The sequence below is a fragment of the Ascaphus truei genome, chromosome 5 (assembly GCF_040206685.1).
Source record: "Ascaphus truei isolate aAscTru1 chromosome 5, aAscTru1.hap1, whole genome shotgun sequence".
In the NCBI taxonomy this organism is placed as follows: domain Eukaryota; kingdom Metazoa; phylum Chordata; class Amphibia; order Anura; family Ascaphidae; genus Ascaphus; species Ascaphus truei.
Window position 1 is genome coordinate 302,953,487 of NC_134487.1, and position 20,671 is coordinate 302,974,157.

Consider the following 20,671-nt stretch of genomic DNA (forward strand, 5'->3'; position numbering starts at 1 on the left):
AATTGTTAGATGTGCTTCTATTGTAAGTAGAGACTAAAGGGTTAAGAGTGATAATTAAGTAATCATTAAAGTTATCATTTCATGTACCATATCATTATGACCAGAAAAAAATAGTGTACTAAAAAACAAAAAAACACAATCAATACCACCACAATTCTCAGGTGAAAAACAATATCAGTTCTTTAAAGGTGAATAAACCCCAGCGACATGGATATATACAGAAAGTCCATATAAACTGGCACTAAGCCCACATGTGAAAGATTTATTGTATGATCAACGTTGTGGCCTCCACTGGGGCCTTTGTCAAGCCACGGTGGAGGGAAATAACCGGTGTAATATAAAGTGCAATATATATTCCACGTTTGTTTTGCTCTTGTGTGTCTTGACAAAGGCCCGAAACGTTAAGCTTCCAATGAGTGGGGAGTGCCTGCTCATATGGAATTTATATATATATTGTACCAGTTTACAGACTGCTAGAGATAGATACCGTATTTGGCCCGAATATAGTGCAATGTTTTTTTGCCTTAAATAGCGCTGCCAAAACCTGCGCGCCCACTATATTTGCAGCCTTGTATTTCCTATGGGGGAAAAAATCCAAGATGGCCACGGGAGCTCCTGGTCGTCCCGACATGGTGCCTAACAGAGCGGGTGGCATCGACCTGAGGAGGTGAGAGATGCAGCAGCAGTGAGCCCCCCGATAGGAATCTGGTCATCGTGCTGTGGGCGGCCATTTTGTTCCGGCTCTTCACTGCAGGCTCGGCTCCTCCTCCCTCCTGCTCATCAGCTGCTCGGCCCGACAGAGGAAACACAGGACTTCACAGGCTGATCCCAATTACACAGTGAGTACCAGACAGGGGGGGGGGGGAAGAGAGCATTTTTACATAGTTCTGGGGCAATTTTGTCACTGTTTTAGTGATAGAATTACCCCAGAAAATATACTTTTTTTTAAAAAGTCCCCTTGGCAAGGAACAGGTCTATCTATTTTTCCTGTAGAACACCTTAACAACTGTAAGGGTCGTATTATGTGCGAGGTCGCACTATATTCGGGCCAATACGGTATATCGTTGTTACCCTCCTTTTATAAGACAATAATATATTCAGTTAATTAAACTTCTTTTTGTCCCAAAATCTAGAAGTTATGGAAACAATATTAGACCGTGTACAAAGCTCTACCTCAAATTAATCTTTTGTACCAAAAATGAAGTATTTTAATTAAAATATGATTACAAACATCTCCAACCGCTTTCATACAAAACGGATTAGTGCATATAAAATCATTCACAAGGAACAATTCCTCAGTCCAAACATATAATTTGCAAGTTGAAATAGTGGAATATCGCAAGAGAACGCATTGTGTAGGCTCTCCCACACAAAAATAAACACGAACCAGTACATTGCTACAAGCTTTTGGCCCTATATTTCCTATTTCAAAATCTGTATCCTTTAAAAAACAAATGAGCTTATTTAGTGCTTGACGATTGCTCCCACTGCCTATTATATATGGCAATAAGTGGTCAGGAATGCACATTGATTTGGGGAGATACTGGAGGTCCCAACAGTTTGACCATCCATCTCCTTCAAAACACTTTTGCAAAGATTATTGCCTTGGTATGAGGCAGTCAAGAACATTGTAAGTTCATGTGATGTCATAGGAAGGCCCTGTGACATCAGAGCCACGCAGCTGCCCCACCACAGTTCTATGGTCAGTGGCAACTGGGGAATCTAGAATAGTACATGACACAAAGTACCAGACGGGGGGGGGTCTGTAGCAGCGTCATAATAAGCAATTAACATTTAATTATAAACCTGGTTCTACCCTTCTACAAAAACTGCAGTGTTAAAGAACTATGACCCTGCAAGATAGGAAGCAATTGCAAATAATTGAAATGAATCAACCACAGTTTTTAAATGTGTGCAGTGTTTGTTCAACATGTACAAACCTGATTTGATTACACAGGAAAGATTACTACACTGAAGCCATAAGGTTCAATGCATGACTCAGGAAACTCCCACCCAGAGCCGAGACACACCATGATTAGCCGTTTCAGGTGGCTTGTTCAACAGGCAATGGGAGCTTTAAGGGATAATCGCTAAGCACCACGTTTTCCACAGAGCGCTAATTGAGTGACGATGACCCATGGGATATTTTGTTTTTGCAAGGCAGAATGAATAAGAACCTTGCATCAGGTTTATGCATATCATGCAAACAAACACAAAGCGCTTCAATCAATCGGATGCACAAGGAAAATATACGTGAATAACAGGGATCTACGAGTAACAAAAATATAACTAAATACTGTATATCAAAGGCAACGAGGTGCTTCTCCAAGGAAAAGACCCTCCACAAGATCCCACATGAACACAGGGTCAAAGATCGGAGCACAACTCCCAGGAACCCCGTGCGGGGTAGAAAAAAAAAACACACGTAGAGCAATTGTGTGTATTAAAGTGTGTATTGTGAGGTAGATGGATAATAAAGCAGGCATGTACTGCACTTACACTTTGGGAATATGACATCAAGCCTCAGGATAGAAAGGATATCTTATACCCAATGGTGTGGAAAGGGTGTCTAGGATCACTAAGGCTTGTTGTGAGTACACCAGAAATCCTCTCCAGTGCGTTTATAGAGAAGGAAAATGGACATAGTGCAAGTATTACTTTTAATAACAATGAAAGAGAGTAAACATAGGCGAGACAGTAGGGGGTAACCAGGCACTCTAATAAAGGTTAAGCCAGTTTTGGTTACCCCTGATCCGTGTATAAGGGTCCAAGAGAGTTAGCTCTTGGGCCCAGTAACATTGTACCATGCCAATGTATTGTATGTATTAAACTTATTTTTTGTGTTTTTACCTTCCCAGGCATGCCAGCGAGCAGGGATTGCTGGGGTATTCGTTTCAAGGGAGGGGGGAGGGAGGGGGCGGAGGAATTGTTGTCAGAATGTGCCTAGGAGGTTGGGGTCCGGAGTTGTCAGTTCCCCTATAAATGTACCCGGGAATCATGCCCGATTCTCGGATACATGTAGGCACATTGTCCCGGCAATATCTCCCCGTGAAAACGCAAGCGTGACTCACCACTAGGGTACCCTGCTTCAGCATAGCCCAGAAAGGTGAATGAGGCACAGGGTTGAATAGGTATCCCTGTTGCTTAGGGAATCCCTGGGTTAAAGGGGGCACCCCAGCTAGTGCCAAGGTGACCCACAACCAGTATAGGATTGTGGGTGCCCCAGCCGTATATAAGGTCAAGGGAGGACTCAGAGTCCAGACTGTCTACGGGAAAGTGTGTGGGGAATAAGGCAGCTAGAAATACAAGTACAACATATTTCTTCTTCTGTCCCCTGTACCCAGAGACTCAGAAGTTTACTAAACCTATACCTTAATGTAGTAAAATATACTTTATTAAATGTAATGTGTTCTTTACATTCAGAACCGATGTCCAAACAGGCTGCCCGAGATAACCCATTGGCGCCGGTAAGTCTGCTGGACATCGGAGTTCAAAGCAGTCAGAGGATGCCAGAGGTCAGAATAGCATTTGGGCAGCGGGGAAAGGCGGAGTCCCAGGTCCGGAGATCAATGGCAGTCGTCCGGGCTGCAACTTGCTCGGCCAGACCTTGTGGAGCCTGTCCCAGCAGGTGGCATTGAGATAGCCAGGGAGAGAGCTGGCAGGCGTGCGCATGTCTCTTGGCTATTTCAGATTTCCCGCTGACCCTGCTTTTGTAGCCAGCTTGGCTGATTGGGAATTTTCCCACGCATTGATTGGCTGCTGAGTTGTGAAACTCAGAATACTATAAGAATCTGTGAGCCAGTCAGATTGGGGTCCTCCGGTAGTAAGAGCATGGGCGAGCGTTTCAAAGTTGCTTCTGTGTGAATAGCAGAGCAACCAGCTTCGATTTCAAGTCAGAAAAGCCTCCCTGCCAGAGACGAAGTCCAGCTTTCTGCACCCAAGTTCTCAGATACGATCGTAGCGGACGTGGCTCGGATTTTATGCTGATTTCAGTTCCAGGAGATTTGGAGTAACTCGCGGTCAGGTGGGACCAAGTTCTCAGAAGAGAACGTACCGGTGGCTTGTGGAATTTCATGCCGATTTGGGTTCCAGGAGATTCCGGGCTAAGTCCCGGTCAGATTAAAACTCTTCTATAGAGTTCCCTGCACCTAGGAAAGTCTAGTTTTCAACCCCAGTCCCAAAGTAAGTGTGTATTTTTGTCTGTATTTTGTGTATCATTGTGTGTAAGCAAATTTATGCGAATAAACTACAATTTATTTAATTACTTTGTTTTGTTCAATGTATGATCACGGCAAAAAGGTGTAAATAACCTGGTCTCCCGTGACAATAGGGTTAAACTCACACGCTACAGGTAAATTTACATTAAAAACATTTAGAGCTTCCAGGGTCACAGCGCAGACACCGCCACAGACCTCCGCTGATGCCCCGATCCGGATTCTTCCTCCACGATTGGCAGATATTCTATGCTAGTAGCGCCAGCCCCATGGGAAGAAGGGAGCAGCACAGAAATGTCCCAATAGACACGGGGGAGTGGGGGGACACAGCAGTAGAAAACTGGTTCCTGGGAGTTACGCTCCAATCTTTGCATTTATTCAAGGACTTTACTAAATATGGAATATGCTGCAATATGGTATAATATGGTATAATACTCACCACACACATGTAGGTACTCGGGTAATATTAACTAAATAAAATACTATTTGTGTTTTACTAATACCGTACAGTTGGAACTGTACTCCTGCTTGACATGACAGTAACGGTTCATTATTGAACAGTATATTCATTTCCAGGACTGGTCAAACATTTTCTCTAACATGAAATGTGCTTTGCACATTATGCAACTGTACAAGTTACAATCTCATTTTGATGAACAAGAGACATTGCTTCTGTAGGCTTCCCGTAACTAGGATAAGGTGTGATGGGAGGTGCTGACTTGGGGGCCCATGAGCCATATCTGCGTTACATGTGCATATTTCCAATTTTAATCGTGAAATAGGCAAGGACTCGTATGTATTATAATGTTCTGGGCTATAAACATTTCCAATTGTAAAATTAAATGACAATGTTCATATGCTCATTCAATAATTATGTAACCAAATAAACACACTGGAAGATATGGTCTGGAGAGCTCAGTGCCATTAAAAAGGAGGTGGAAGAATGGATGGAACGTGGATTTGTGCTCCACGATTTGTTGCAGTCCCCTTAAAGAAAAAGACAAAAAAAAATAAAAAAAATAAAAGAAGACACCTATAGCATCGTAAAAGTGATCTTAAAGTAATGAACGCTCTTAGACCTTCCCCGAGATTGTAAATCACCAGCAAACCAATTCATTATTAGCCCCATCGCAGCAATGAACAGATTAAACCAAATTGTTAACACTTAAATTGCCAGTTCTGAACAGCTGGGGTAATACTTTATAGTTAAAACATACTTCTGCTTATAGTCACTAGCACTTCTAGTTCAAATTACACATCAGTGCAATTATTGGAAGTCTACTTGGATATTTCCGTGCATCACTTTAGGTAATAAGACTGAGTGTATGTAGAAGCTTTTCTCCCACTTCATAGGTAACGAGTTCACAGAAGTTCTCCAGGGTATTTTAAACCTGTAATAAATAGTACTATAAATACTATAAAGTGAATAAAAGTACCAAGGCTCCCAAACTTTAAGAGCTTCAACCTTATTTAATATTCTGTGAAACAGCTTCCCCAAACTGGAGAAGACCTTAAGTCCTTTACATTTGAATGGATCTTGGCCTTCCGTAGACCTGGAAAGCAGCTTCAAAGCATAATAAAGAGGGCTGTTCATCCTCATCGACACAATCATAGAATTAGTATTGTTGGTCAAGCAGAAGGTCTTATACTTGGGGTTCATGACAACATCAGCAGCATTCCTGCTTCTCCAATAACCATGTACGCTGGAAGGTAATTAAAACGCATCTAACCTAACAGAGTATGAATGGCAGATCAACTGCTAACATTGCCCTCCACAGACTATCAGTGGTAGGATAGAAATGTACAGAATTGAGGAAGAATGGTCTTTTACAAGCCTCTCTGTTGAAGGATATCCCTGTCTCCCAATGAAGATCACGGAGTTAAAAAAGGGGCAGGGGTATTCTGTTTTAATATCAGGTAATTAAAATCAAAATGACAGTACATCTGAATAATTTAAAAAGTGTATTGTTCTAAATAGCAAGCATAATAAAGGCTGCTATTTTAGTTTAGGTGCTAACATGGACCACTTGAGTTAGAGTGCATACATCATTAAAAAACAAAATCTTTACGGTCACATTGAACTCTTATTAGGAAAGATACAGCGTGCAATATTTGGCAGCAGTTAGCCATAATTATATAATCCAAACATTTGACCCCATTTTGAAGCAGTTGGCCCATAATTAAACTGGGTTACGTATGCCCAGCTCTTCGAAATGATGCAGTATGCGGCAAATAGGTGACAAGATGTTTTCGTTACCTAGTGCAATACACATTAAACGTCCAGCGCAAACAAAATATTATATACGCACACAAATATTAACCTTGGAGGAGATGCGCTAACCTCTGGTATGAGATACGCACTGCAATACCGCATCAAGTGCCATTGAAGTCGAAAGAAGACAGACAATGTAGGATCACAGAGCGCTCACCCATACTGGAGGTCATCGGATCTCCCCCTTGAATCGTAACATTTTGTTACATGACAAAGTGTGCCATCATTTAGTTCAATGACCTCACCAGCTAATGTAAATTGCAATAGGAAAGTATAAAGCGTCTTTTATGGATCTAAAAAACAGCTAGAACGCAGTTAGTGGTTTATCAGACATTCCTTCTTCCATGTTACCATATTTAAACCCAGTATCTGAATGTTGAACATTAAGGAGCCTTCACGTTAAAGCAAAACAGAAATAGTGGGGAGTGACTCCATGATTGTGAATCACAGAGGAGAGGAACAGGAATACAGAAAAAAAAAATAGATGGAAAACGGCATACACAAAATACATGGAGCCCTTGCAAAGACCCCACAACGAATTAGGAAATATGCCAATTCACACAAGAATGGCCAATCTACTGGACTAAAACTGGAGATTTTTAATTGCTGGAATTTTAAACATGAAGTCTCACAGCAGATGACAAAGTGGAGCTGAAGTATGGTCACCCGCAAACCCTCACATCTCCATAATCACTACCAGTTTCAACCAGGTACATTCAAAAATTGCCGTCACATTGTAACCAAATCATGCGGAAAGAAAGGAAAAGTGGCTTCCAGAAGCACCACTTTGAAGATAAGGGCACATTTCCAAAACCAATCTTAAAATAACTATGGATTCCGATCAACTGAAAAGCATATTTTGTACAATTGCACTTTGTACAACTTTGATTTCTTTTTTTCTGAGAATATAAAAGTTTTAAAGAGAAATAAAACACATTTTCACAACCCCAAGAATGGAGATCTCGCTCCCAGAGACGAGGAAAACAAAAAGTGTCCTATATCAATCTTTGAGAACAGGACGCTGGAATATTGAGAATAAAACACAAACAACCTCTGCTTGTGGATAGCACACGTCACTTACTTTATGTAGTATCTTGCACCTTCAAATGTGTAGCCTTCCTCCCATCCGGTGGGCAAGTCTAGAAAACAAAACAAAAATGTAGAAACCAAAAAATGCAAATGAATATGCAGTGTGTTCTTGTTCTGTATATGCAGCATTGTGTAATGGGATTATAACACATCAATGCTAATCAGATTTATTTTCCGTCACAATGTGCATTTTGATCCCGATATCAGACGATTCGAAGCAGCACATAACTGGGAATTTGATGTACAATTTACTGAAAATGAAGTGTTGTATAATACTGCACTTCAGAGCTTGTACGATCAGTCAGCCTTTCCACATGCCCATTAACAATGCAGAAATAATATGGTTCTATGTTGCTACAAGCAATAGGGGAAACAGTTTGTTCGACAACAGACGCACATCCTATAGAAAGCTTGCGGGTGGGTGAGAACCTCCAAGAAAGGAAAATGGCGCTGGAGTTACCGGAGGAACAGTACATCACAGAGAAGCCTACTGTGAGAGACAGGGATCAGAACAGACATGTTATCAATACATTCTGCCCTGTGGGGGGGTGGCTTTGTATAGCAAAGGTGCCTGGGCAAAACAAACCTATCCCTCCACACCCTTTATTTTCTCTATGCAGGTTCAGTCTTTTACTGAAGCAAAGCCTTAGCATCAGTCTCCATACAAATCCCATTTTTGGAGGCAGCGTGAATAAATGCTAGATTATATCAAAACTGGTACATCTTTATCTCCATGTACAGATAGGGCTGAAGCTTTCACGTTACAGGTTGCACCTCTTAGACAACCATAACACTTAAACTGAAGTATTATGGGTATGCTTTGCTAGCATCTAAGGCCTCGGCCATGTTACGTGCTTGCTGGCGGAAGCGCGCTGAGGCGCGCTCCCGCTCAGCACTGAGCCCCTACAGCCGCAATTAGAGCGGCTTTAGTAGGGGCTCACCTGCGCTTCCACGCGCTTGCCGGCGAGACAGGCCGGTCACGTGAGCGGTTCGCCCAATGAGGGCGAACCAGCTCCGTGATGTCACTGGCCCGCCCCCGGCGAGTGACGCGCCCGCCCCTGGCCCGCCCCCTGAAGGCCCGCTGACGGCGCGTGCAGTAAGCAACCGCAAGGCCAGGGAAAGCACCCGCTTTCCCTGAGCCTCAGCGAGCCAGCAGGGAGCATGGACTCCGCCTAATCACGCAGCCACAAGCCTTACATTGGCTCAGTTTAAATAGAGGACTTAGCTACCAAAATATTTACACATTACTCAGAGGATTGTTCCAATGAAAAACGTTCATGTTTCAGAACAAAATTACTGAAACGGCTGTGACAAATATGCACATAACGAGCCATAAATTATAATCCATTATTCCCATCTGGGTTTTCAATAAATATAGTCCAACTAATTATTAGGGACAACGGAGGCCAATTTTGATGAATGCACATATGATCGAGAAACAACACTGAACACAAACAATTTTGATACCGCAGTTCATTCCCACGGTTCTCAAAGCACTGGGTGATGTTCAATTTGGCAAAGTTAACATTCAAAAAAAACATCTTTAACTGCACATGTATCCACTACGAACCTGATCAATTAAACAGGAAGGAAAACGGAGCGTGAAACAGAGAGAACATATGACAGTGTCGCTCTTGCGTATGGTTACCTATTGCAGAGACCATGAATTCCCTCGTCTCCCACCACAGCTTAAGGGATTTGGCAAGGCTGGAAATGTATGTGAAAGCTACTTATAAACAGGGTGACCCTTGGATACCAGTCAACATCGGCATTTACATGCTAACAGCAGCCGGTATTTTCAGTTGGTCTCATTAAATGAAACGACTGCAGAGATGATTCTGTCACAAGGTATTTAAAAGCACTTATAAAAAAATAAAAATTTAAGAAAAAATACAAATATATTTCTTTATTTCCTCATACGGAAAAAGTCTAAGACCTTACGACAGTTAACTCTGTTCCAAAACCTTGGTCTTTCTTAACATATCACCCCCCCCCCCCCCCTGCAAATATTTACAGAAATGTATGCAGTCAAATCTCTCTGCAGAATCTAACATGTTAGTGTGGAAAATTAAACAAAACATTAAAAAAGGGGGGGGCTTGCAGCTCTAATGCTCTCAGCTTTGACAGAAAGTCACCTCCTCCTGGGAAGGAAAGATAATTATATAGAAGCAGGGGGGAGAATAACAGAAAGGTGGGTAGAGAACAAATTCAAGATGCTTGTATAAAACAAAGCTTTTATAGCATGGGGAGCTTGTGAGTTCAGATCATTGCAGAAAAGTCTTTAGTGAAAGAGTTCATACATTCCAGTACCTGCAAGCACTTGCTCTGTGACAAGCATCCCTCCCCATCTACAGACGTACGTGTGTGTGTGTGTGTGTGTGTGTGTGTGTGTGTGTGTGTGTGTGTGTGTGTGTGTGTGTGTGTGTGTGTGTGTGTGTGTGTGTGTGTGTGTGTGTGTGTGTGTGTGTGTGTGTGTATTTTTTGCACACATTTTTATATGTAAACGTATAAAAATAAACATATACACAATTAAATGTTTACATTGACTCGTGTTTATGTATCTTTTTCCTACATTTACAGATGTACACATCTTAAACTACATTAATACACAAATATACACACATACCATGTACACACTGCATACAGTATACACATCACTGCAGATGATTTGCAGTTATAGTAGAAATATAATATACATGTAGTAGGTAGAATAGTAATAATATACATGTAGTAGGTAGAATAGTAATATTATACATGTAGTAGGTGGAATAGTAATAATATACATGTAGTAGGTAGAATAGTAATAATATGCATGTAGTAGGTATAATAGTAATAATATACATGTAGTAGGTATAATAGTAATAATATACATGTAGTAGGTATAATAGTAATAATATACATGTAGTAGGTATAATAGTAATAATATTCATGTAGTAGGTATAATAGTAATAATATTCATGTAGTAGGTACCCTACACCTCCCTCCCTCTCTCAGCCTCCCTTGATAAAGTCACAGAGCAGCTTGTCTCTAAGGTGTCTGTGGAATGAGCGAGTGGAATATACACGAGGACCCCACGGTAAGGGACATTACCTGGAGTTTTCCTGTGGCCGGTGACCACGGCCTCCCCTGTGACAGGATGCAGCCAGGTGGTACTCTTTGCCTCCTCACTGGGGAGGGGACACAACAGGAGACATGACACGTGTGAGTGGGGGGTGTCAGAGTGGGGGGTGTCAGAGTGGGGGGTGTCAGAGTGGGGGGTGTCAGAGTGGGGGGTGTCAGAGTGGGGGGTGTCAGAGTGGGGGGTGTCAGAGTGGGGGGTGTCAGAGTGGGGGGGTGTCAGAGTGGGGGGTGTCAGAGCCACAAAACACCCGTGATGAACTGCATGACCCCCCCCCCCCCCCCCACACACACACACACACACACACTGCAGGCGGGGTGGGGGTGGAGTGACTGCTGGGGTCCCCTCCTGAGAGACACTACTGGGGTCCCCCCCCCCCTAGGAGTGGTGACTGGGAGGGGGGGGTGACTGCTGGGGCCCCCCCGGGATAGGTGACAGCTGCTCCCCCCAGGATAGGTGACTGCTAGGGGTCCCCCCCAGGATAGGTGACTGCTAGGGGTCCCCCCCCCTGGGATTGGATGACTGCTAGGGGTCCCCCCCCCTGGGATTGGATGACTGCTAGGGTCCCCACCCCCCAGGGATTGGATGACTGCTAGGGGTCCCCACCCCCCAGGGATTGGATGACTGCTAGGGGTCCCCACCCCCCAGGGATTGGATGACTGCTAGGGTCCCCCCCCTGGGATTGGATGACTGCTGGGGGGTCCCCCCCTCTTGGATAGGTGACTGCTGAGGGGTCCCCCCCTGGGATAGGTGACTGCTGAGGGGTCCCCCCCTGGGATAAGTGACTGCTGAGGGGTCCCCCCTGGGATAAGTGACTGCTGAGGGGTCCCCCCCTGGGATAGGTGACTGCTGAGGGGTCCCCCCCTGGGATAGGTGACTGCTGAGGGGGTCCCCCCTGGGTTAGGTTACTGCTGAGGGGTCCCCCCCTGGGTTAGGTTACTGCTGAGGGGTCCCCCCCTGGGTTAGGTGACTGCTGAGGGGTCCCCCCCAGGGATTGGATGACTGCTGAGGGGTCCCACCCCCTGGGATAGGTGACTGCTGAGGGGTCCCACCCCCTGGGATAGGTGACTGCTGAGGGGTCCCACCCCCTGGGATAGGTGACTGCTGAGGGGTCCCACCCCCTGGGATAGGTGACTGCTGAGGGGTCCCCCCCTGGGATAGGTGACTGCTGAGGGGTCCCCCCCTGGGATAGGTGACTGCTGAGGGGTCCCCCTCTGGGATAGGTGACTGCTGAGGGGTCCCCCTCTGGGATAGGTGACTGCTGAGGGGTCCCCCCCTGGGTTAGGTGACTGCTGAGGGGTCCCCCCCTGGGTTAGGTGACTGCTGAGGGGTCCCCCCCTGGGTTAGGTGACTGCTGAGGGGTCCCCCCCTGGGTTAGGTGACTGCTGAGGGGTCCCCCCCTGGGTTAGGTGACTGCTGAGGGGTCCCCCCTGGGTTAGGTGACTGCTGAGGGGTCCCCCCTGGGTTAGGTGACTGCTGAGGGGTCCCCCCTGGGATAGGTTACTGCTGAATAGTCTCCCCCCGGGATAGGTGACTGCTGAGGGGTCCCCCCCCCCCCTGGGATAGGTGACTACTGAGGGGTCCCCCCCCCTGGGATAGGTGACTACTGAGGGGTCCCCCCCTGGGATAGGTGACTGCTGAGGGGTCCCCCCCTGAGATAGGTGACTGCTGAGGGGTCCCCCCCTGAGATAGGTGACTGCCTGGTCCCCCCTCCGGGCCGCTTCCCCAGAGGAGGAAATGTCCCGCTTACTTGATGAAGAACACCCGGCCGCTCTGCGTAATCCCGTAACTCCAGCGCCACGGCAGCGAGCTGACCCAGTCCAGGCTGGGATCCGCCGCCATGCCTGCGCCTGTCCCTGTGCTGCTGGTGAGCCTGTCCCCCTCTCTCCCTGTCCCTGTGCTGCTGCTGAGCCTGTCCCCCTCTCTCTGTGCTGCTGCTGAGCCCGGCGCGGCGGGAGGAGGGGCCGCTGCTGGAAGAGCCGGAGAACACGGCGCGTGCACGGCGAACACCTTGGTGAGTGACGGTTACGTGCGGGCAGCGCGCGCTCCCCCCTCCATATGCGCGTTCACACGAGCGTTCGGCTACAAATGGGCCAATCGCTGTGCTGCTTTTCCCCGGAGCGCGGCCACTTGGCTCCGCCCACGTGGGGGATCGTGTGCGCGCTTGTAGAGCCAGGTGCTGTTGAGAGGTGCTGTGAGAGGTGCTGCATGGGGTGAGGCTCAGTGAGGGTGCTGGGTGGGGTGAGGGTGCTGGGTGGGATGAGGCTCAGTGAGGGTGCTGGGTGGTGTGAGGGTGCTGGGTGGGATGAGGCTCAGTGAGGGTGCTGGGTGGGATGAGGCTCAGTGAGGGTGCTGGGTGGGGTGAGGGTGCTGGGTGGGATGAGGCTCAGTGAGGGTGCTGGGTGGGGTGAGGCTCAGGGAGGGTGCTGGGTGGGATGAGGCTCAGTGAGGGTGCTGGGTGGGATGAGGCTCAGGGAGGGTGCTGGTTGGGGTGAGGGTGCTGGTTGGGGTGAGGGTGCTGGGTGGGATGAGGCTCAGTGAGGGTTCTGGGTGGGTGAGGGTGCTGGGTGGGATGAGGCTCCGTGAGGGTGCTGGGTGGGATGAGGCTCAGTGAGGGTGCTGGGTGGGGTGAGGGTGCTGGGTGGGATGAGGCTCAGTGAGGGTGCTGGGTGGGGTGAGGGTGCTGGGTGGGATGAGGCTCCGTGAGGGTGCTGGGTGGGATGAGGCTCAGTGAGGGTGCTGGGTGGAGTGAGGGTGTTGGGTGGGATGAGGCTCAGTGAGGGTACTGGGTGGGATGAGGCTCAGTGAGGGTGCTGGGTGGGATGAGGCTCAGTGAGGGTGCTGGGTGGGGTGAGGGTGCTGGGTGGGACGAGGCTCAGTGTGGGTGCTGGGTGGGGTGAGGGTGCTGGGTGGGACGAGGCTCAGTGTGGGTGCTGGGTGGGGTGAGGGTGCTGGGTGGGATGAGGCTCAGTGTGGGTGCTGGGTGGGGTGAGGGTGCTGGGTGGGATGAGGCTCAGTGAGGGTGCTGGGTGGGATGAGGCTCAGTGAAGGTGCTGGGTGGGGTGAGGACAGACGCTTCACTGCCTGTATCTCCCCAGCAATTCTTATACGAAATGTACAGTATGCTGAAGAGCAAGTGAATACAGGACACCATAATAGTGAGTGTGCTGAGAGGTTACATGGGGTCCCTGAGAACAAATGTGGTTATGGTTGAAAACACGTTTATTAAATGTTATACTTTAATATTATGCATTGGATTTTTTATTTGATAAAATACAAGTCCTACCTCTGCAATACTATTTGTATGTACATAGGATAAATAAGTTGGGATTTCGCAGTGATTTAAGGGTCCAAGACCATACACTTGTGAATGACTTCACTGGTTTAAATCATAGCTGTGAAATAAATGAGGAAAGTGATATGGATGCTTTTGTGCACATGCTGATATTCCTCAGGACAGAGAGTGGCAATCGGCAACATATTAATATTATTGGGGCGCTTTGCAAAAAGGGGCGTATTTTATCCCCATGGCCGCCCTACATAAGACCAAAGTATCGACAAGAATATGTTTAATTAAATCTAAGTCAGGGGTGCGCACACTTTAAGTTGTGTCCCCCTCTCCTCTTACCTGTACGCCTGCATCTCTGCAGCGTCATGTGGTGTTGCGTTGTCATGGCAATGCATCGCCGTTTCACTCCGTGTTAGAAACGACGCATCGTCATGACATCAGAAGATCAAGGAGGAGAGGCCAAAGAGGAGGTAAGAGGCAGTCACAGAGCCCCCGCCCTCTCCCCCGCAATCAATGTAACTGTTGTGCGGAAGAGCGTGGGGCCTCTGTAAGCGCAGGGCTCGGTTTAGAAACCCCCGTAACATTTCAGTGGCACGCCCCCCAGTTTGCACACCAGAGCTAAGTGACTGAGGCCATATTTTAAGGTCATTCTTGAGAAAAAGTGTGACAAATGTTACTGATTTTGTTTTATATATCACAGAGAATAGGGTAAATCAAATATTAGGAAGTATTAACACCTACCTATGATCATTTAAAAGGATATATAAACAGTAAGAAGATCAAGCGAAGAAAGAGCAAGAAAAGGAACAAAATGAGTAGACATTAGGAACCAAAAATCCTTAAAGCAGCAGTTCAAGCAATATCCTACATGTGTTTTAATCCGTTCTGTACTATGAGAAAATACTTTTAGCATTTAAAAAAAAAAACATTTTTACTGTTTCTAATGTAAGAAGCACAGCCCCTTCCCCTTCTGATAGGCTCTGGCTCTTGAGCCCCGCCCTCTCTCTAGCAGTGCACCAATTGTACCTAGTAACTGCCCAGTCACTTATATTCCAGGACTACATTGCCCAGAATGCTGTGCAAGCGATGGATTACAGGAGAATGAATCGATCTGCAGTTTAGCTAATCACTTGTCAGTGTGCGGATTGTATTGATGCGCATATTGAATGGGAAATTACTTTTTTTTTTTTTTTTAAACGGCAGCTTGAACTGCAGCTTTAAAAGTAATCAAGATTAATGTCACTGTTGTATCATTTTTCACCACGGAACGGATTTTTCACCACGGAACGGATTTTTCACCACGGAACGGATTTTGAATGGAAAGCTCTGGAAATTTGGAAATCGGATTTTGACAGTTTTGCCCCCGTCTCTACCCATGACCACGAGAAACAAAGTAAATCCCCGGCATGTATTTGCATTTTGCGGATTGGATGCGACGACCGCGACAGCCGCCACCAAGAAAAATGAAGTTTAGCATTAGTCGTAGTACTCTGCAGTAATGGTAGGCAGTGCTAGTGTGCAAGTGTATCTTTAATTTAAATGCAATGTAACCCATCCCTTATTCCCATTCATTTCATAACAAAAATCCCATTTATTTCAATGTAACCTATCACTTAATCCCCTAAAAGGTGACACTGTGCTCATTTCCATGTGATTTCCCAGAATCCCTGGCTGCAGTAGGAGCACTCACTGTAAGAGATAATGGGGAAAGAAGAGTTGCAGACCTGCCTGAGATGTTAAGGTGCTAATTTATTTCCTAAAAAGTATTTTTAAAGTATTACTTTTTTTTTTTTATTAGATTACAGTAAATGTTTGTAACTTTACAGAAGATAGCGAAAGGAAATATAATCCTAGGTGGGAACTTAAACAAGACATTGGACCCGGAACTAGATACATCAACAGACCAACCTCAGGGAAGAAAGAATGAGGTGTGTGGGCATTGCTTAAAGGGTTAAAAGACAACCAGTTAATAGATATCTGGAGGGAGCTCCATTTCGGGGAGAGAGGATACACCTTCTCAAATCCACACAATAGCTACAGCAGGATAGACTACTTCTTTGTGTCTACTAGACTGGTCACCAAGGTCTCCTACTCGAGGATCCATGATATTTCATGGTCAGACCATGCACCAATAGAGTTGAGGTGCCCACAAATTAATCTAGACATACCAGGAGCAAACTGGAAATTGAATGAATTCATTATAAAAATTCCAGAAATTGTCCAGATAATTGACACAGAAATAGATCAATTCTTTAAGATTAATAAAGACAGTGTGAACGACCACACCACCCTACGGGAGGCTCACAAAGCGACCCTTGGAGGTACCTTTATTGGAATAGCCGCAGGTAGGAAAAAACAGAGGGATACACAAATTCAGAAGCTGCAGACTAAGCTGCACGAACTCTATCACACATAAATGGGATCGAGGGGTAGATGCCCTAAAAGACTTAAAAGACACAAGAATCGAGCTGAATATGCTCCTAGCCTCCCGGGCTGATAAAGTTAGTCAAAGAGGAAGTTTTTTTTAAAAAGCGAACAAGCCAGATACCATGTTGGCAAATAGAATTCGGAATAAACAGCCAAATTATAATATATAGTCTATTATGCTCAAATCAGGCGCCCAAACCTCGAGTCCTAAATTTATCGTGGAAGAGTTTAAAGCATATTATGAAGAACTATACAATGGTAAGAAGGTCATACATAGTGAGAACACAACGCTTAGTAGCTTCTTATTGGATTCAGATCTACCTAAACTTAATAGGGAGGAAAGAGAAGGTCTACAAAAGGATTTCACTCTAGAAGAATTAGTGGAAGTAGCACAAAGTTAAAACCATCCAGCCCCTGGCCCTGATGATGGGTTTTCTAATCTATATTATAAAAAATGTATTACATTTTTAGCCCCACATATGCTCCGTATGTTCAACTAGGTTTTAGCGTGTGCATCTTTCCCGGAACACATGCTCCAGGCGTCCAGCTCGTAAATCTATAAACAAGGCAAGGGCCCATTGTCATGGGAGAGGGGGTTTGGCCCGGGATTAAAGGGGTTCCACCCCATTTGGCCACCCCCTACTCTCACCTGGGAAGCAAGGGGTTAACTGGACTGTGGTCCAGTAATGTGTTTTTACCTTGCTTCAGCATCCCAATGTATATTCCCCTGTAAAAATGTATTGTTTCTGTTCCAGTTCTTGCACCAACACATACATTGGGATTGATGCGGGAGGGAAATGGTTAAGGTTAACTTAGTGTTTGTAGCTCTTTGTTCCATGTTCCCGCCTTTTCAGGCACCATTTTGCAAAGTCCCATAGGTCGCCATTGGAGCTCCGTGCATTCCAATAGCAGAAGTAGCGGTTTTGGACCTGTTTTCCAGCGACGACCAGCAGGTGGCGTCCGAGAGGAGGAACGGCGGTTTCCCATTGTAAGTCAATGGGGCCATTGACTTCAATGGGGATTCCTCGACACCGACCTCCATGAACAGGTTGGCAGCCATCCAAACCGCAGACCGCAAAAGCGGATACAGTGTCTTTGAAAAGAGCTTAATCACTTGGTTCAAATTCAATGACAAGTGGCGTGGGAATCTTAGGTTCTAGGGCACCTGGGAATAAAATTCTTTTTGCCCTTAGCCCCTAGGAGCCCCCCTCCCCCCCCCCCCCCCCCCCACACGACCCCCATCGGGTCCGGGAATGAGGGACCCCAGTAAAGGGTCGAGCAGAGAAAGAGGGTCCCGCCATTGACTTTAATGGTGGAGCGGAGGTCCCATTGAATCCAATGGCGGCGCTCGCCCATGCATTGTCTATGGCGGCGCCGGCCATTGATTCCAATGGGGAAAAGACGCGTGGCGTGAAAACGGCTAAGTCCGAAATTGTGAAAAGTGTAAGTCCATATCTCCGGTTCTGGAAGGACCAGAGGGCTGAGATTTGGGTGGCATGTAGCCAAGGTTCCGTGATGAATACATGGCCATTCCCAGCCGTCTCCGAACAACCAGACGGAGTGTGGGCAAATGTAAAGATTTTTGTTTTTTCCATAGACTTGAATGGCGGCGTCTCCCCATTGAAAGTCTATGGCGGGGAACCCCATTGACTTCAACAGCGGAGCCGTGCCATTAAAAGCCTATGGCGGCGGAACCCGTTGATTTCAATGGGGAAAGAGTGAAAGGCAGAGATTCATTTTTAAAGGGAGGAATCCTGTATTTTAAAAGTGTTTTAACCGGCATTTGTGTATCTCCGGTTCTGGGGGTTGCAGAGGGCTGAGACTTGGCCACAATGAAGATACACTTCCGGCAAGAAAAGCTGGCAAGTATCAGCCCACTGGGCCCAACGGAACCGATTATATTAATATGTGAAGATATTAAACTGTGAATAGTATTTTGGGTCTGGTCTGAGGACGCAGAGCCCATCTTCTATGTTAATAGGTCAGGAGGGCAGACAAATGGTCTAGCATAAGCCCTCTGATCAAATGTTGACCACTCTGATTGTATACACTAGGGCGGAAGAACAAAGGGCCTGAGTGGTCTGTAAGTGTCATAGTTCACACTTGCAGATAAGGGAGATTCTACTTCAAAGGACTCCACTAGCCAGCCAGGCGCCTCAAGGTTAAGGTATAGGACTGAGATTGTATATAAACAAAGCTCAGCCTATGCCCATTGTCTTTGTGTCATTCTGAGATTGCTGCATGAATTGCTAATCAAGATTTCTGATTATTTCATCATTCCAATTCTAAGTAAGTGCATATTTTGTCTGTTATTTGTATATCTCGTGTGTTCACCTTTTTCAAGGAATAAATTATATTTTATCATATCTCAGCCGTGTTCAGTTCAACCCAGGTATTTTGGTGTATATTATAGCTTGTCATAAGTTACCGTGACACCCATCAGATTGTAAAAGTTACAAGCCAATCTCACTAATAAACTCGGATTATAAAATCTATTCTAAAATGCTGGCCAACAGATTAAGCCTCATCCTGCCTAGACTAATACTCTCGGATCAAGTTGGTTTTATCAAAGATAGACAAGCGGCCGAAAATACTAGACGAATTATAGATCTGATTGAGATTGCCAACACAAAAAAGATCCGGGGTTTGATACTGAGTCAAGACGCCAAAAAGGCGTTTGACAGGATAGACTGGCCATATCTAGATGCAAGGCTTGGGCAATCGGATTAGAGGGAAGCATTTTGAGAGCAATAAAAGCAATCTATTCCAACCCGGGAGCAAGGGTAATTCAACAGGGCTTCCCTTCTAGCTCCTTTCAGATCAAAAGTGGCACAAGACAGGGCTGCCCGCTCTTGCCCCTGCTCTTTGCCCTGTGCATGGAGCCACTGGCCACACAGATCAGGAAGAACCCAGATATTTGGGGGTTTCAGGTACACTCACAAATTAGCGCTGTATGCGGACAACGTTATATTGACACTGTCAAGTCCCCTCACTTCGCTACCCAATCTCTTCAGCCTCCTGGGGCAATTTAACAGGCTATCAGGGTTTAAAATCAATCAATCAAAGTCAGAAGCATTAAATATAAAATTACCCAAGGACATAGAGAAACTAATAGAACTGAATTTCAATTTTAATTGGCAACCACAAGCAATCAAATATTTGGGAGTCCAAATAACAAAACATTATATAAGACTAACTTTCCCAGATTAATAAAAACCCTTAGAGATTACGTTAATTGATGGTCTACATACAATATCTCCTGCCAAACCAGGAGATATTGTATCAAAATGAACCTCTTGCCCCATATTCTATATCTGTTTCAAGCTCTTCCAATACCGATAAATATAAAAGATATTCTCTCATTGCAATCTTTAATCTCAAAATGTATTTGGCGGCATAGGAGACCGAGTATTAGTGGGAAGTTATAAACGAGACGAACATCAGCAGGGGGTTGGCGGTACCTTGTTGTCCTACTATAAAGCGGCCCAATTAAGCCAAATTTCTCAGTGGCACACAGCACCAGAGATGAGGAGGTGGGTGGCGTTGGAAAGGGAGATCTGTGCGCCTATTGAGTTACGTAATTTAATTTGGTATCCAAAGAAGATCTACAAATTAATACAAGAACCGCTACCCTCAATGACTCTTGCCGTTTGGGAGGCCACAAATTATAGATGCTCGTGGACTACTAGACAGTCATTAATGACACCCTTATTTGGAAATCCAGATTTTGCTCTAGGTCTGAAAAGCAAGAATTTTCAGATTTGGAAACAGAATGGGTTTTTGAGACTCAAGGATCTGGAGGGTAGAAACACCATAAAAACATTTGATCAAATTAAGTCAGACAAAGACATCCCAAATACAGAATTTCTTGGGTACCTCCAGATTCATGCATTTTACACTAAAGTGAAGATACGCCCCCACTGACAAATCTTGAAATGCGCTGTAATTTGGAATCAGACGCAAAGGGACTAACCTCTCGGATATACGGGGAGGTGGTGTGTCATGTGGTGAACCAATCAGGTAAACTTAAATATATGTCCCAGTGGGAATTGGATGTAGGTGAGACGTTAGAGGACGAAGAATGGGAAAAGATAAGAGCAGCGGCCAAAAGCTTGATATGTACAATGTTAAAGGAGAACGCATATAAGGTAATGATGAGGTGATATCTCACCCCACTAAAGCTATCTAAATTTGTCCCAGGTTACTCCTTGATAAAGTGCAATCTGCACGAAACGTGTAGGAGGTTTTTGACACCTTCGTTT

The 20,671-nt window shown here is 45.6% G+C and overlaps 1 protein-coding gene and 1 long non-coding RNA gene across 27 annotated transcripts in view; one reads left to right on the forward strand and one right to left on the reverse strand.

The window, feature by feature from the left end:
- Nucleotides 1-12,727, reverse strand: part of PLEKHA5 (pleckstrin homology domain containing A5) — a 196,052-nt gene extending 183,325 nt beyond the window's left edge. For 5 of the 25 annotated variants that reach the window (XM_075602981.1, XM_075602980.1, XM_075602985.1 and 2 more), the window contains exons 1-3: nucleotides 12,444-12,696; nucleotides 10,666-10,742; nucleotides 7,568-7,625 (exon numbers count right to left, since the gene is read on the reverse strand). In XM_075602981.1, coding sequence (XP_075459096.1) covers nucleotides 7,568-7,625; nucleotides 10,666-10,742; nucleotides 12,444-12,535 — 227 coding nt within the window. In that variant the 5' untranslated portion in view covers nucleotides 12,536-12,696. Of the gene's footprint in view, nucleotides 1-958; nucleotides 5,202-5,244; nucleotides 5,606-7,567; nucleotides 7,626-10,665; nucleotides 10,743-12,443 lie in introns of those variants that run through there. The other 20 variants (XM_075602979.1, XM_075602973.1, XM_075602974.1 and 17 more) reach the window with 12 other exon arrangements.
- Nucleotides 12,728-12,851: 124 nt separating this feature from the next.
- Nucleotides 12,852-20,671, forward strand: part of LOC142496294 (uncharacterized) — a 36,749-nt gene continuing 28,929 nt past the window's right edge. For both annotated transcript variants that reach the window (XR_012801941.1, XR_012801942.1), the window contains exons 1-2: nucleotides 12,852-12,906; nucleotides 15,645-15,723. This is a non-coding gene — a long non-coding RNA (uncharacterized LOC142496294). The remainder of the gene's footprint in view (nucleotides 12,907-15,644; nucleotides 15,724-20,671) is intronic.